The following is a 14388-nucleotide window of genomic DNA, read 5'->3' as shown; positions in this document are numbered from 1 at the left end:
ATACCAGAATAAGAGAAGGAACAAAAACAAGGTTGACCTCAGCCCGCTAACGAGATATAGCATTACCACCAGGGTCACAAGTAATCACATGCAAAACTGGGAACCTAGGATGATTCAAACCATCTGCATGGGGAGATGCCCACCAGGGTTGAAGTTGAAACAAGTTCCAACTACCCAGTGACAGGCAAGAAATAGGAAAGTGTCTCAATTAAAAACTAATTTTCTGGGCAAGAGGCAAGGGACTCCATGTGCATCCTCCAAGGAAGTTGATATATTTCCAACGAAGAGCAGTTGATGAGATCAACCATCAGAGCCTCAGAGGCATCCACATATGCTTACACCATAAATAAGAAAGCATGGGACTCAATTCCAAAAGGATGCAGAGCATCGACTATAACTACCAAAAGCAGACCTTGAGGCAGGATTTGAACCATGATGTTTCAATGAGATTAGTGACTGCCAAATCCGCGATAACTTTACTTGTCGACACCAGAAGCGATGAAGATTATGCAAGAAAGGATTCAGTTTTTAAAAGAATGAGGCACCTCGAGCTCATGCGAATCATTAATGTGCCTGCGAAGATCGCTTAAGATGCCCAAAATAAATATCAAATTGCTTCACAATAAAAAGCAACAGCCACCTGCAATACGAAAAAAAAATCCTTAAACCTCACAAACACAAGAAAATGAATATACATAGCTAACCAACAAAAGTAAGGACTCTAATCAACTGAAAAGCATCGTACCTCCTAAGATGGCTGGAGCTTGAACCGGGACAGCAGTTAATCATCTCAGCAATATCAGAATGAAAGCACAAAACTGGATCACCAGGGAACATCTGAAACCCATTCCTTTTTTTACCTTGAAGATGTTGTATTGTTGCATGGTGAGGGTCAAAGCAAATGAGAGGAACCTTGATACAACTCCAACGTTCACATGTGGAGTAACTTGGATGATTCTTCACTCCGCAGCATTAGGTACAGAAACTAAAGGCAACCAAGTAATTTCCATAGCAGTGTTCAGCATCACCCACTGTCTAGTTCTATGTAAACACATATAACCCATAAATTCAGTAAAGCAAGACCCCCCACAAACATAAAGTTCTGTTGTCCCCTGAACATAGCAGCACAAACAGCAGGAATGAAAGGACTAATGCTCTTCATATTTGATGGAAATGTCAACTTGGTGAAGGTATTTAGTTGGTCTGCATCGCATTGGCATGATATTTCTCCAAGTCAGCATCAAGTTCTTCAGCAGACTTTGGCTTACTACGCTCTTTGCCACGACGACCACCAGATCCACCACCACCACGACCACTGCTGCCCCTTTGATGGGGTCTACGCTGTGGCATACCTGTTGGGCCACCCCTCGGTGCGCTGTAACATTTGCATATGACTTAGTAAACTTTACACAGATTGCATATCTATTAATAAAAAGGGAAAAAATAAACATAACAATTTTGATAGGTAAAAGATCAATTACGCATCTCACTGCATATTAGGTGACAAATGCACAGTTACGAAAATGGTCCACGGATGCAACTATTTCATCAGATGAACTAGCACAAAATACAAACACCTAAGAATTTTCAATCCTTAAAAATTACAGATTCAACAATGCCAAAGGCCCTGAAAACAGGACATATTATATTAAGTTTGCACATGCCAAAAATAGCCTACTGCACAATGGAAATTACTGTTAAGCTCTTATTACAAAAATAACTAATAAAATTGATATCTTTCTATTTGCATTGCTACATTGAGAGACATGAGTCTAGCTCTGCTGTTCAATGACATGATTCATATAACAATAAACAACTTTTAGCATAATGCCTGTTAGTTAATCTAAATACTGCCGAACATGCCCCTACAAATTTGATATTGGCAATTTGGCATGGACCGATTGAGAATATACCTCTTCACAGCATTCCTAGCCTGGCCTCCGTTAGTGAGTGGAAGAGCAGAAGCTGCTGTTGGAGTATTGGTCCCAACTATCTCTATCTTCATGGGCTTACCATCAAGTTGCACGTTGTTATATTTCTTCACCGCAGCTACAGCATCAGCACGCCGTGCAAATACAACTTCAGCTGTTCCCTGTAAGGGAAAAAAAACTAACTTAAGAGACCAAAAATAGGTAAGAGATGGGCTGGAGACCAATAAGGTTGCATCTGTACCTTAGACCTCCCACTTCGATCATAATTTATGGAAGATCGCTTCAGATCACCTAACTCAGAGAATAGCTCCTGCATCATACATACAAAACTAGTGAGCTAATGTTTAAATTCTGATATTGTATGCAGCAGAAATTGACGAATAAACAGAATCGCCACTGCGATTTTAAAGTCTTAGAACATAGCTTCACTACAACTTAAATATTTAGCAATTAGCATAAGTAAGATCTAAAAAAACAGAACTGACACCTATGGTACATAAATATAAATAATGTCCAGAAAATATGCATATTTTAGGATAAGCCAAACGGACAAACTGAGAACTCATGACGAGCTGAGGATATAACAGGAGCATAGTCTTAGGTGTTTGAAGCAGACAGCCTACTATAAATACTTTCAATCATATATCGCCATGGGAGAATCACTATGTCATAGAAAACGAAGACCAAGCTATATGTAGATATAGATCTTTGCCAGATCTAAACACCTTTTTTTTTTAACATGCACAATTGCAAGTAATACATACAAGTGACTTTCACAAACTACAACATCATACAATAGATCTTAGCTACCCTCAGGATCACTAGATCTAGAAAGAATCCAAGCTAATCGTACATCTAACCAGCTAACTACGGATTTTGTGCACAATTAAATGCTCAGAAGCCGGTGATGCATATACCTTGATGTCGTCGTTCGAGACGCCAAAGTCCAGGTTGGAGATGTAGAGTTTGGTGCCCGTCTCGATAGCCGAGACCCTCCCGCCGCTGCCTCCACCGGTGGCGGCGACCGCGGGGTACATGTCGTGCTGCCACGCCGCGTCGGGGGCCTGGATCGATCGCGTCACCACGTGAGAAAACGTTCCGACCATCTCCTCCCGCCCGACTCAGCGAAGTCGGAAGCCCCGCATCCTCCGCCGGGCGACGCGGAGCCACTAGCCCGTTCGATTCGTTCGTACCTTCGGCGGCTGGTAGGGAGCCTGCCTGTTTCCAGCCCTCTTGAAGGGGCGCCTGGTCGGCCCGACCCCACCGCCACCGCCGCCGCCGCTGCCGCTGCCGCCAGAGGCGGATCCGCCGCGGCTGCGGCGGCCCCCGCCGGAGGAGGGGTTGCTCTTCTTGTTGTTCTTGATGATGTCGTCGAGGGTCATGTCGAGCGTATCCGCCATGGCTGCTCGAGCTGGGCAGATCTCGCCGGGGGTGGGCTAGGGTTGGCGAGAGAAGGGGAAGAGGTTGACGGGGGCGGAGGCGGCGAAATGTGATTAGGGTTGTGAGCTGGGGTGGGGAATTGGGGATATTTTTTCGGGCGGGGGAAATAGTATAGGCGGAGACGCGTAGGGAGAACGCGGGATGAGGCGGTGGGGGCGCACGGCCAGGACGGCGTGATGCGGACGGGCACTGATTGGTTGGCTTGACATGGGCCGAGTCCGGGTCGGCGGCGGCGGCCTCTGGCTCGTTCCGTCACATCCCGACCGGAACTGCGCAAAGAGTTCATGGTTTTTTTCCTTTTCGGTCCATCCTTTTTTGGAATTCCGTTTTCCACACGATGACACGAGCTACGCAAAAGCAGCTTTGTTGATTTCATGTTATTATAAAATTGTAGATTTTAGTAAAAAAAAATAAAATAGTGTTGCCTTTGAGATAGACACGGTTTTTTTTATGCCGGTCAAAACACTCCACTAGTGATAAAACATTTTAAAGATCTTCGGAATGAGTTATTATTTTAGACTTTGAATGTTTGTACATAGAACACATACAAGGACGTGCTAAAGTCAGGTAAAAGTCAAAATGAAATGCCCATCGATACCCTTGTTAACGGCAGTGAGTGAAAATATTTAAAATAACTAATACTATCATCATGAGGCAAACACTATGAAACACTTTCTCTTGAACCAATGGGCAAGCATAACGGCTAGAGTGCAACATATTATTATTGCTTGTTAAATTTAACAGGGTTTGTAAAATGGCTTCGGGTCCACTTGAAAAGCCAAAACCCGAGCCATTTTGCGAGATGCCGGAGCCCTAACGAAGAGAGCTTAGTTTAGTTACTTTTCATATCATCAAAATTTCCTAAGTGGCACCTAGTTAATACCTCTTATACTACTTACTCGAGAATCTTGTATGGTCCAGGTCCACCGAACATCCTGCTCATCTGATGAGAAGAAAATTTTCTGAGCTAGTGCTCCACATGGACAGCTCAAGTTGGCATGCATGTGCATGTGCTCCAACTAAGCTTTGTTCTATGCTTTCGCATTCGGTGGAGATGGCGCCTCTTTATTTGTACATACAATTATAAATGATTATCATTTCAGATTGCTGCCTAACTTTAGCGCGGTGATTGGTGAGCGAAACTTTATACAAATAAACTTATATGAGGTGCCCATACCTTGGTTTAGTGCCTGTCTCAAGTTCGGTTTTATGCCACAAAAGTACAAAACGTGAAGCACTACAGGTTAGTAAGTTAGTGACACGAATTATACCGACTTATTTGTCTCATGTTTCATTTTCTCCGTTCAGGTAAATGACAGTGTAGCATAATATTCTTCGTCCTTTGCTGTTCCATCACCGAGTCCAAAAGGGAGTAACCTCTTATTCCCATTTATCAAGCATGCTCACTACCTGTATTTAGATCTCGTTTAGTTGCCCATGTAAAATTGTAAAAATAGAATCTTTGCATATTTGAAGTATTAAACATAGACTAATCACAAAACTAATTGCAGAACTTGTCTGTAAATTACGAGATGAATCTAATTAGCCTAATTAACCCCATCATTAGAGCAGGTGTACTGTAGCAATTTAATGTATAATCATAGCATAATTAGGTTCATTAGATTCGTCTCGCAATTTACAAGCAAACTATGCAATTTATTTTTTATTTCATCTAAATTTAATATTCCATGCATGTAAGATTCTTTTTCGATGTGATAGATTTAGAATTTTGAATTTCGCAACTAAACAAGGCCTTAGTCAAGCATTGCATCCTCCTTGCTGTGCAGACCTTTGATGCATTAATTGACTGGGACCCTCTTAGCCAAATACACAACGCAGATTGGCACTGGAAGCACATAAATAGGCATAAATAGGAAGCTCCATGTATAATCCAGCTATTACAAGAAAATACAGTATGATGATTGAATGCCCAAACAGGTCCAATCGGTTTTATACATCATGGAATGTAGTGGCTGGAATATTTTGTTAATCTACTCCAGCAATTCGATTGGAAGATACAGCTGTCGACGATTCTGTAGGAACGTGGAGCTTGAGGTTGGCATCACCTGGGATGCATCCTTTCCGCACCAACACCAATGGATTCCAAAAAGTGGAGTCACACTGTCAGCTTCCTACCTGGAATCAACTACTTGGAAAGTAGCCAATTGGAGAGAAAGCACCGGATTTCAGTGCCTTATCAGTTGGTGGATAGTGGGCACAATACTTGCCCCAAGCCAAGACACCGATCAGAGAACAGTATATCCAGTTCATTGCGCATACTGCCACACAATGGGAACCAGAACATCCACTAAGGCAAATTTCTGTAAGGCTAGCTTGTCTGGTGCAAAACCAATAAAGAATATGCGAGGAAGTTGCGTAAATTACAGCTTCAATTCGGCATTCCTTAGTAATTTGGACGGCGGTTTCGGACAGGCCTTTACCACAAAAATATACCACTAGATATAACAGTTGCAGACATCGTACAAAAACACAAACCCTTTTACCCAAGTGTTTCAGTATCCCCAATAATACCAACCACTGGACGCTCAAGTTTCCTGGCATATAATAACAACCCTGAAAGTATAGCTCTATGTCGAAAGAGAGAAACTTCAGCGGAATCCGCCCTCCGTCCAATACGAGCCGCCGGAGGTCCCGTTCTGGTTGCTACCCTTGTTGGAGGTGCTGTGATTGCTAAAACTAGGACTGTCATCCTTCCCGTCATCCCAGCCGGCCCATGAGTCACTGCTCTGGTGCGGTTTCGCAGGCTCGTCCTTCTTGCCTTGGTCATCCCAATTGTCCCAGGAATTGGAATTGTAGTTCTTGGATGAAGAATTTTGGGAAGAGTTCCAACCATTGCCGTTGGTCTCATGCTGGAACCTTTGGTAAGGCTCATTGCTCTGCTCACTGCGTTGCCAATCATCTCCCCAGCCACCTACTCCTCCTTCCTTGGCATATTCCTCGACCTTTTGCGTAGCCAACGCCACAACTCCTCTCATGATCCCCCAGGTCCTGCTTCCAATCTCTGCAGTTTTATTGGCAACAACACTGACAGTTTCATTCACCTTCTGGTCATAGCCCCCTTCCCTCATCTGCATTCCAGACAAGCACCATTCTCAGGGGAAAAAACAGTGAAGCACAACAAATGTATTATACATTCTGGTAAAAAAAATGCAACAAAATATGCTTTCATGTAGTCTAACAGTGACTACTGCACAGGGAGCAATAAAGTGTTGACAGAAGAATATTGCATAAATGTAAGTGAAAAACATTACTTGGTTCTCAAAGGAAAAAAGGCAGCACAAGACTAATTTGATGTTAAATTAAATAAGATTTACTGCCATTTGTTCAAAATACACTGATGTCGAGGTAACTTCCAAGTTATGCATTACTATTGATCAGAAGCATAGTATTGTTGCTATAAGAAGTGCTTAAGAAAAACAAAAGATTCAAATAAGAAGCTAGATGAGTTTGATGAACCTAAGAGGGGTTCATATCTGATACATGATTGAGCCACAGAAATGGGGAAGCAAGCGTATCATCACCTTTGATTGGATTTCTTTTGTGCTGACTTGGACAACACTGGCAGCAGACTGGGCAGCAGATGCTGCAACTAGCGAAAGACGTCCAAATCCCTGAAAAGGTGTTACAGTGAGGAACTATCAGATCAATACAATTACAAAACAAGGTACAATCCTGGCATCACCGCAGCTAACTAACAAGATCAAAGTAAGCTGAGGGCGTGCGCAGCTAACTAAATATTAACAAGATCAAAGTAAGCTGAGGGCGTGCGCAGCTAAGTAAATATTAACAAGATCGCAGCTAACTAAATATTAACAAGATCAAAGTATACCCGTGAATAGTGAATTGAATACTATTGAATCACACCATATCTCAGGCTTAGTGCAAAAACATGCTGACGCATATCGAAACAAGAGCAACCAAAGATGTATACTTAATTCCAGAAGCTATTCTGCTGAAATATTTCAAGAGAGTGGGATTGTTCTTATGTAAATATACTACATGAGGAGCTCAGCTTGTTCCTCTATTATGAAGTAAAACTTCTTCATCACTATGTTTATGTGTCCATTAGGTTTCTGAAACTTGATTAGAACACAGTACTAACAAGATTCCTTATAGTCGGCAACCCCAAGGAGAGCAGTTGATTTTTACGTAACAACAGTTGCAAGTTGCAACATTCCCAATCTTACGGACAAATAGTACCAAGGAACAAAATTCAGAGATTTCTAACATTTGCATGTAAACCAGATATGCATATAGTAATTTATTTTTCTGCAAACTGATGATATTGTTATCCAATCGATGGAAATTATGCTCCTTATATTGGAGAATTGGGCGGGGGCCTGTACATTGCGCGTTCTGCTAAATGGCATACAACAACAGCAATAGCAAAAAGATGATATTTTTACCTGGGAGACGACCTGCATGACATCGCCCTGGGCAGCACCGCCATTCCTATTCGCCGACGGCGCCGGGCTGGATCCGAACCCAACGTACTTGCCGCCCTGAGATGGCGGGATCCCCTCAGGCTTGGACTCGTTCTCCGCCATCCTCCTGGCGAAGAAATCCTCCTTATTTGCCGCCGACGCCTCCAGCTGCTGCCTAGTGTACATGTCCTGCGTCGATTTGGACCTAGGCGGCTGCCTCCCCGACTGCGTCCCCGCGGCGGCGAATGATCCAACCGATTGGTTCCGCCTCATGTCCGGCCGGAAGTCGTCGTCCCACTCGTCCCAGCCGCCGTCGCCGCCACCGCCGCCTCCGGACGCGGCGGAGGCGTGCACGGGCGGCTTCCTGGCGGGGGCGGGCGCCCCAGATCCGGGCGTCTCCTTGACAACGGGCGGGTCGGTCCACGGCCTGCCCTCGGCGAGCGCGACGATGCGGTCGCGGTAGGCGGCCGCGGCGTTGGAGTTGTACTTGGCGACGTGGGGCGTCTCCTTGGGCACGCCCCGCGCGGCGAGGAAGGCGTTGAGGCGGTCGTTGCCGCCGGCCTCCATCTTGCGGAGCTGCGCCTCGGTCCAGGAGTCCATGGTGACGGAGCGCACGAAGCTGATGTGCACGCCGAGGCCGCGGTGCTTGCCCGAGCACTCGAGGCACATGAACACCCCGTAGGAGACGCTCGCCCACTGCGGGTTCCGCTGCGCGCAGTCCACGCAGGTCTTGTTCCCCGTCTGCGCCTGCAGCTCCCGCAGCCGCCTCGCCGCCGTGGACGCCATCGCCGGATCGGATCTGCGCCTCGGATCCGCGGCTGGGTGGGTGGCCCGGGCCCTGGACGCGGAGGGGAAAGGGGGAGGGCGAGGCAGGGAGGAGGAGGAGTCGCCGACACGGGACGGGGAGGGGTCAAATACGGTGACGCGGACGCTTCTGCCCCTGGCTGCGCGCGGGCGGTGGCCAGGGCAGAGCGGTAATTACCCCTCGTCGCCAGAGGGCAGCGCCGGGACCCTGGCTGGTGGGCGTGGCCGAACCGAACAGGGGCCCACTCCAGACGCCGACAATCTGGGCCCAGCGCGCCGGGAAGGAGGAGGAGGAGGAGGAGGAGGAGGCTGGGCCTGCTCGGGGGGCCACCGAGATGGGCGGGCGGCCAGGCAGGCGCGGACGGTTTCCCGTATCCGACGCGCTCCCCGCCGAATAAAAGGAGGAGGAGGCCCACCTGTGGCGTCTCTTGGCCCTCGCCCTCGCGAGTTTTTTTAGAAACCGTCGCGTCGCCGAAACCCTGCGGGACTCCTCGCCGGTTTCGACATCTCGTCGCCTCCCCCGCATTGCCCTAGCCCGCTCCTCGCCGCCGGCGCCTCCAGCTCAGGTCGTCGTTGCTTCGCCCATGCCGGCGTCGGAGATGGAAGCGCCTGCCGCGTCCGCGCACGCGCCGGCGGCGGCCGCTGATCAGCAGGAGGAAACGTCGGCGGCGGCGCCCGCGGCGCCAGCAGGGCCAGGGAGCGAGGAGGCGCAGCCGGCCGCCGCGGCGGTGCCGGCGCTGTACGTGGGCGATCTGCACGAGGACGTGGCGGAGGAGCACCTGTTCGACGCCTTCAGCAAAATCGGCACCGTCACGTCCGTGCGCGTCTGCCGCGACAACGCCACCAGCAGATCGCTTAGATACGGATACGTGAACTACTTCTCCCGGGCTGACGGTACGTGCGCTAGCTCTCGGCCGCGCTTGATCCCGTTTCCTCGAGCTGTCGTACCGGCCGGTTGATTGGGGTTTAATTTGATTGCCTGTCTGTATTACTGTAATGCGAGGGCTTAATTATTAATTATTAGCTTGGTTTGCGTATATTTTCATTATTCTGGGATTTATAGACTAAAATCGGATCGACCAGTATCGTTTAGAAAAACATTCATGTTAAATTCGAGGTGTGGGGAAATTGGAGCCGGGTAGCTAGCTAGGAAGGCCTCATGCATCCTGCAAGCACGGTCCATGCAAAGCTTGGAGCGCCAGTTCAAATGCTGCTGTTCACCTCAAACACGTACTTGCCGTCTCCTTGTCATCTCTTTCTTTCTCACGCTGTCCAACGCAAGCATGGTATGTGAACTGGTAAAGCTTAGCATATTAAGTTGCTGAGGATGATTTTCTCTTTTTCGTCTTTTTGCATGACAATGAGAAAGTCGTCTTTATATTTTCAGACCACGTCTTGCCCTCTTGGGTTGAAGTGGTCATATATATGTGTCCCTTTGAACTCATACAAACACACATTCAGGGTGGTAGTTACTTAAACTGTGAGCAACTCTAACAATATACACGGGTTGAATTGATTTGAATAATGCATTTAATTTTTTTGTTTATTAACTTTGTTGATTGATGATACTCGTCCAATGCAACTTAATTACATACTCAGCAGATCCTAAAGGATGTCAATTTATGTTTGTTTGATCATTCGAGTAGGATTGAGAACAACATTGAGTTTGTCTAGTGATGTATGATGAAATTAAAAAGGGTGCCTTCATTTTTTTACGGATCAGTATCTTTGCTAGCATTAATTTGTATATGAGTGGATAAGTATTTTGAAATTCTGGAAGTAAATGATTTACCATGTCAAAATGTGCAACTCCTTGAATGTTATAGGTGCATTGTGCACTTGACTTGCAATTGTTCCTTTAATCACTTTTCCATGCATTTTCATAGTAGGTTAATTGATATGCTACTCTCACATATAATTTTGGGTTTTCGCATATATCTTTTGACATGTAGATGTACTGAAGTTTAGATATTTGTTTTACATTACTGAATTGTTTTTAATTTTCTTTTAGTGACAACCGAGCGCATAAATAAACCATGTTGCTCCCTCCTTTTTAAAATATATGATGTTGTGGGCAAGCTAGTTAGTTCAAAATATCAAATGGTGGTGATGTCATACATTTAAAAATGGTGGTGATCCTTATATCTTGTTTTTGTTAATTGATATGAATATGAATAGTATCATAATTCATTTGTTGACTAATATAGTAAGATTTTGACTAGTGTTCTAACATTATTTATCAGCTGTGACAGCTCTTGAAAAACTAAATCATAGCTTAATTTTGGATAAGCCAATAAGGGTGATGTGGTCGAACCGGGATCCAGATGCTAGGAGAAGTGGTGTCGGTAACATTTTTGTTAAGGTATACTCGCAATAGAGCATATATACCTGCTGAATTTACAATTTTATGAAGGTCTAATCCTGTTTTGTTGTGAAATTCCCAGAATCTTAGTGATTCTGTTGACAATGCCAGCCTTCAAGAATTGTTCTCCAAGTTTGGAGATGTTTTATCATGTAAAGTTGCTAAAAATGAGGATGGGACTAGCAGAGGTTATGGGTTCGTTCAATTTGCATCACAAGAACCAGCAGATGAAGCAATTGAGAACCTCCATGGCTCCCTTTTCAATGATAGGAAATTGTATGTCTATGTCCTTTAATCATTTGTATTACATGTAATAGTTTGTATTTGACATATATAATTTCCATTTTCTTAGGCACGTTGCTACTTTTGTTAAGAAAAGTGAACGGTCTGCAAATAATGATGACAAGTACACTAACCTATACATGAAGCATCTGGATGATGACATAACAGAGGAACTTGTTAAATTGAAGTTCTCTCAGTTTGGTCCAATAGTTAGTTTGAAGATTATGAGGAGGCCTGATGGGTCATCTATGGGTTTTGGATTTGTTAGTTTCCAAAACCCTGAAAGTGCCATTAAAGCACAAGAGACCATGCATGGGATGCTAATTGGTATGTTTATCAATCGCATGTTAAATAACATAAAAGCTTCTACTAGAAAAAAAAGCTTTAATGGGTACATGTTTTTGTGAATTATTTTCTTTAGGATCAAAAGCTTTATACGTGGCGAGAGCTCAAAAGAAGGAGGAAAGGAAACAATATTTGCAGCGTTTACATGAGGAGAAAAGAAAAGAAATAATAAATAAGAGCAATGTAAGTTTCACACATGTATTCCTAAGTCCTATATGCTCGATCTCCAAACTTATGCTTACTCATGTTATATGCATTCTTTTACAGGAATCAAATGTGTATATCAAAAATATCCATGACGAAGTCGATGATGACACTCTTCGTGCACGGTTTGGTGAATTTGGTAACATAACATCAGCGAAGGTTATGCGTGATGATAAGGGCATTAGTAGAGGCTTCGGTTTTGTATGTTTCAGTACCCCTGAGGAGGCAAAGAGTGCTGTAAGCAGCATGCGTGGTAATTTCATAATTGTTCATAAACATATTTCATTGATTATTGCAACTAGATTACTAACATGTTACTTGGGTTAATCGCGCAGGTGTTATGTTTTATGGAAAACCATTGTACGTTGCTATTTTTCAAAGGAAAGAGGAGAGGCGAGCCAAACTGCAGCAACATTTTGCTCATATTGCCAGAATGGTTGGACCTGCAAACTCTATGATTCCCACAGGATATCCACACGTATACTTTGCACATCCAAGTACACATCTTCCTCAAGGTCCTCCAAGACATGGATTTGTGTATCCACCCATGGGGCTCAGTCACGAATGGAGGCCGAACATGTTTCCTTCACCACCTAATATCCAACAAATACATTCACCCATGGTACATTTACTTTCTTTTTTTTTAACTATTTTTGCTTCATATTTTCTCCTTTGTTAATAAGCTCTTATTTACCATATCATAGATGCCGAATTCGCCAAGGCATTACAGAAGTAACAGGGGAAGGATGGGTGGGAATATGATGCCTCTTCCTCATACCGTTCATGCTGTAAACTATGTCGCACATGCACCACCAGCTAAAGATTTCATGTCTATGCCCCGACAGGTATTTGTTCTCTACATCCTCATGTTTAAATTAATGTAAGTATGTGAATATCATGTTATGTGCCTCATTGCAAAATAGCCTGGCTGTTGCCTCATGAGCTCATCTAGTACTTAACTATTTCCAAAATCTCTGTTCAATGCGAATACATTTTTAGGCATTGCCTTGTGGCAGCCTTCTTAGTGACCTATATTTGATGATTTGATCCACGCCCCCACCCCACCCCCACCCATGCAAGTTTCATGTGCATCTAATGAACTATTTCCCAATCTGATCATTTTTATTTGTGGCTTTTATGATAGCATTCTCCATGATGATTTATCAGTTATATTTGGTTCTTCCTTTTTCTTATCTTCACACAAGACAGTTCACTTATTAATAATACGTTCGAGTTTTTGCAGAGATTCAGCCATCCAAAGTACTTCTCAAATGATGTTATGGCCAACGGTTTAACCATTCACCATGGTGACCCTGTTTCTTCGGTGAATGATTCGTTCAGCAGCTATCTGGCTTCTGCTCCACCGGAGGAACAGAAGAAGTTGCTTGGGAACAGGCTCTATCCGCTCGTTGAGAGACACCAAGTAATCTCATGCTTTTTCTTGTCATGTATTCCATCCATAACATAGCTAGGGACCCAGATTTGTACTGATCTATGCTTTGTTGGTTCAAGCCTGAACTCGTGAGCAAAATCACTGGTATGCTGCTGGAGCTGGACAACTCTGAGGTAGTCGCTCTGCTTTGCTCGTCGGAGATGCTGTCAGCCAAGGTCGACGAGTGCGTTCAGCTGCTTCATGCAACAAAAACCAAGACCGAGGATCAGGACGCGCTACACCTGGGCTTGATGGAGTCTGCTGGTGTAAACGCCAATTGAAGCTTGGCTGCTTGCTTTTGTGTGATAGGGATGGTAACTAGGTGGTAGCTGCTGCGTTTTCGCGTCTAGTTTGCGGAGTTTTACCGGTTGGATTTGCTGAGGTGCTGCTTGCTATAGAACTTAGCAATAATAAAAACTAGATTCAGCTAGCTAGAACTGTTATCTGGACATGCTACGAATCTTACTTGGGTAGAACCTTTCGAATCCTAGGAAAATAAATTGTTTGTGTTGACGTTCATGTACTGTAATTTGTCCTTGGTTTCGTGGGTAGTAGTTTATGTTCGTAGGTATATGGAAGCTAGGTTGTCTATTTTCTAATGAGTTTGGTCCAGATTGGGCTCACAAATTAGAGCAATGCAAGAAGAATGCCTTGCTTCTGAAAGGCTGCAACCTGCGAGCATGTTGTGGTCAGTGCTCTCGTTTTCAGGTTACTCCTCTCCAGAGGCGTCAAGCCGTCAACGTTGCTTTCCCCTCTGCTGGTGTAAAGCTGGATAGAGCTGTGGAACGTAGGCAATGGATGGCCACACATGCCAACCTTGCTGGCGTTGTCCCGGCGTTAAGATCAGCAGAAAGACGTTGAAATCCTGAAACGCACGTCGAGTTCCTGCTCACTATGTCAGAGACTTTTGTCTTTAAAAAAATGATGTAAGCTAATAAGCAATGTTAGCCTAAATGTTAAACGGTGAACGGTCGGTCACCCATCGTTTAGCAAAAAGATGGTATACACGGCCGTTTAAACGGTTAACGGTTTTGCACGACTTTACACGGGCTAATCGGCCTACACGGTTACCCATCGATAATCATTTACCCGTTGTGTATAAACGGTGTAAACGGCTGTGTAGACAAACAGTGCTAATAAGTG

At 44.7% G+C, this 14388-nt stretch overlaps 3 protein-coding genes across 3 annotated transcripts; 1 reads left to right on the top strand and 2 right to left on the bottom strand.

Annotated features, from left to right (window-relative positions):
* Positions 1 to 836: 836 nt before the first annotated feature.
* On the bottom strand, positions 837 to 3500 carry LOC120689520 (THO complex subunit 4A-like). Its single transcript, XM_039971807.1, has 5 exons — positions 3125 to 3500; positions 2849 to 2995; positions 2173 to 2241; positions 1914 to 2092; positions 837 to 1375 (listed from the first exon to the last, which is right to left on the bottom strand). Exons 1-5 carry the CDS (start codon positions 3329 to 3331, stop codon positions 1195 to 1197), a joined length of 783 nt encoding a protein of 260 aa, XP_039827741.1. The 5' UTR covers positions 3332 to 3500; the 3' UTR covers positions 837 to 1194.
* A 2217-nt stretch (positions 3501 to 5717) lies between these two features.
* Positions 5718 to 8759, bottom strand: LOC120689532 (probable ADP-ribosylation factor GTPase-activating protein AGD6). Its single transcript, XM_039971820.1, has 3 exons — positions 7799 to 8759; positions 6914 to 7003; positions 5718 to 6460 (listed from the first exon to the last, which is right to left on the bottom strand). Exons 1-3 carry the CDS (start codon positions 8600 to 8602, stop codon positions 5981 to 5983), a joined length of 1374 nt encoding a protein of 457 aa, XP_039827754.1. The 5' UTR covers positions 8603 to 8759; the 3' UTR covers positions 5718 to 5980.
* Positions 8760 to 9204: 445 nt separating this feature from the next.
* LOC120689301 (polyadenylate-binding protein 4-like) lies at positions 9205 to 13685 on the top strand. The gene is made up of 9 exons (XM_039971600.1): positions 9205 to 9514; positions 10864 to 10982; positions 11065 to 11258; positions 11335 to 11591; positions 11686 to 11792; positions 11877 to 12066; positions 12149 to 12435; positions 13057 to 13236; positions 13326 to 13685. The coding sequence occupies exons 1-9, from the start codon at positions 9205 to 9207 to the stop codon at positions 13524 to 13526; spliced, it is 1845 nt and encodes a 614-aa protein (XP_039827534.1). The 3' UTR covers positions 13527 to 13685.
* The last annotated feature ends 703 nt before the right edge of the window (positions 13686 to 14388 follow it).

The sequence above is a fragment of the Panicum virgatum genome, chromosome 9N (genome assembly GCF_016808335.1).
Source record: "Panicum virgatum strain AP13 chromosome 9N, P.virgatum_v5, whole genome shotgun sequence".
NCBI lineage: Eukaryota > Viridiplantae > Streptophyta > Magnoliopsida > Poales > Poaceae > Panicum > Panicum virgatum.
The sequence above is the reverse complement of the archived record's forward strand: the minus strand, read 5'-3'. Positions and strand labels throughout refer to the sequence as shown.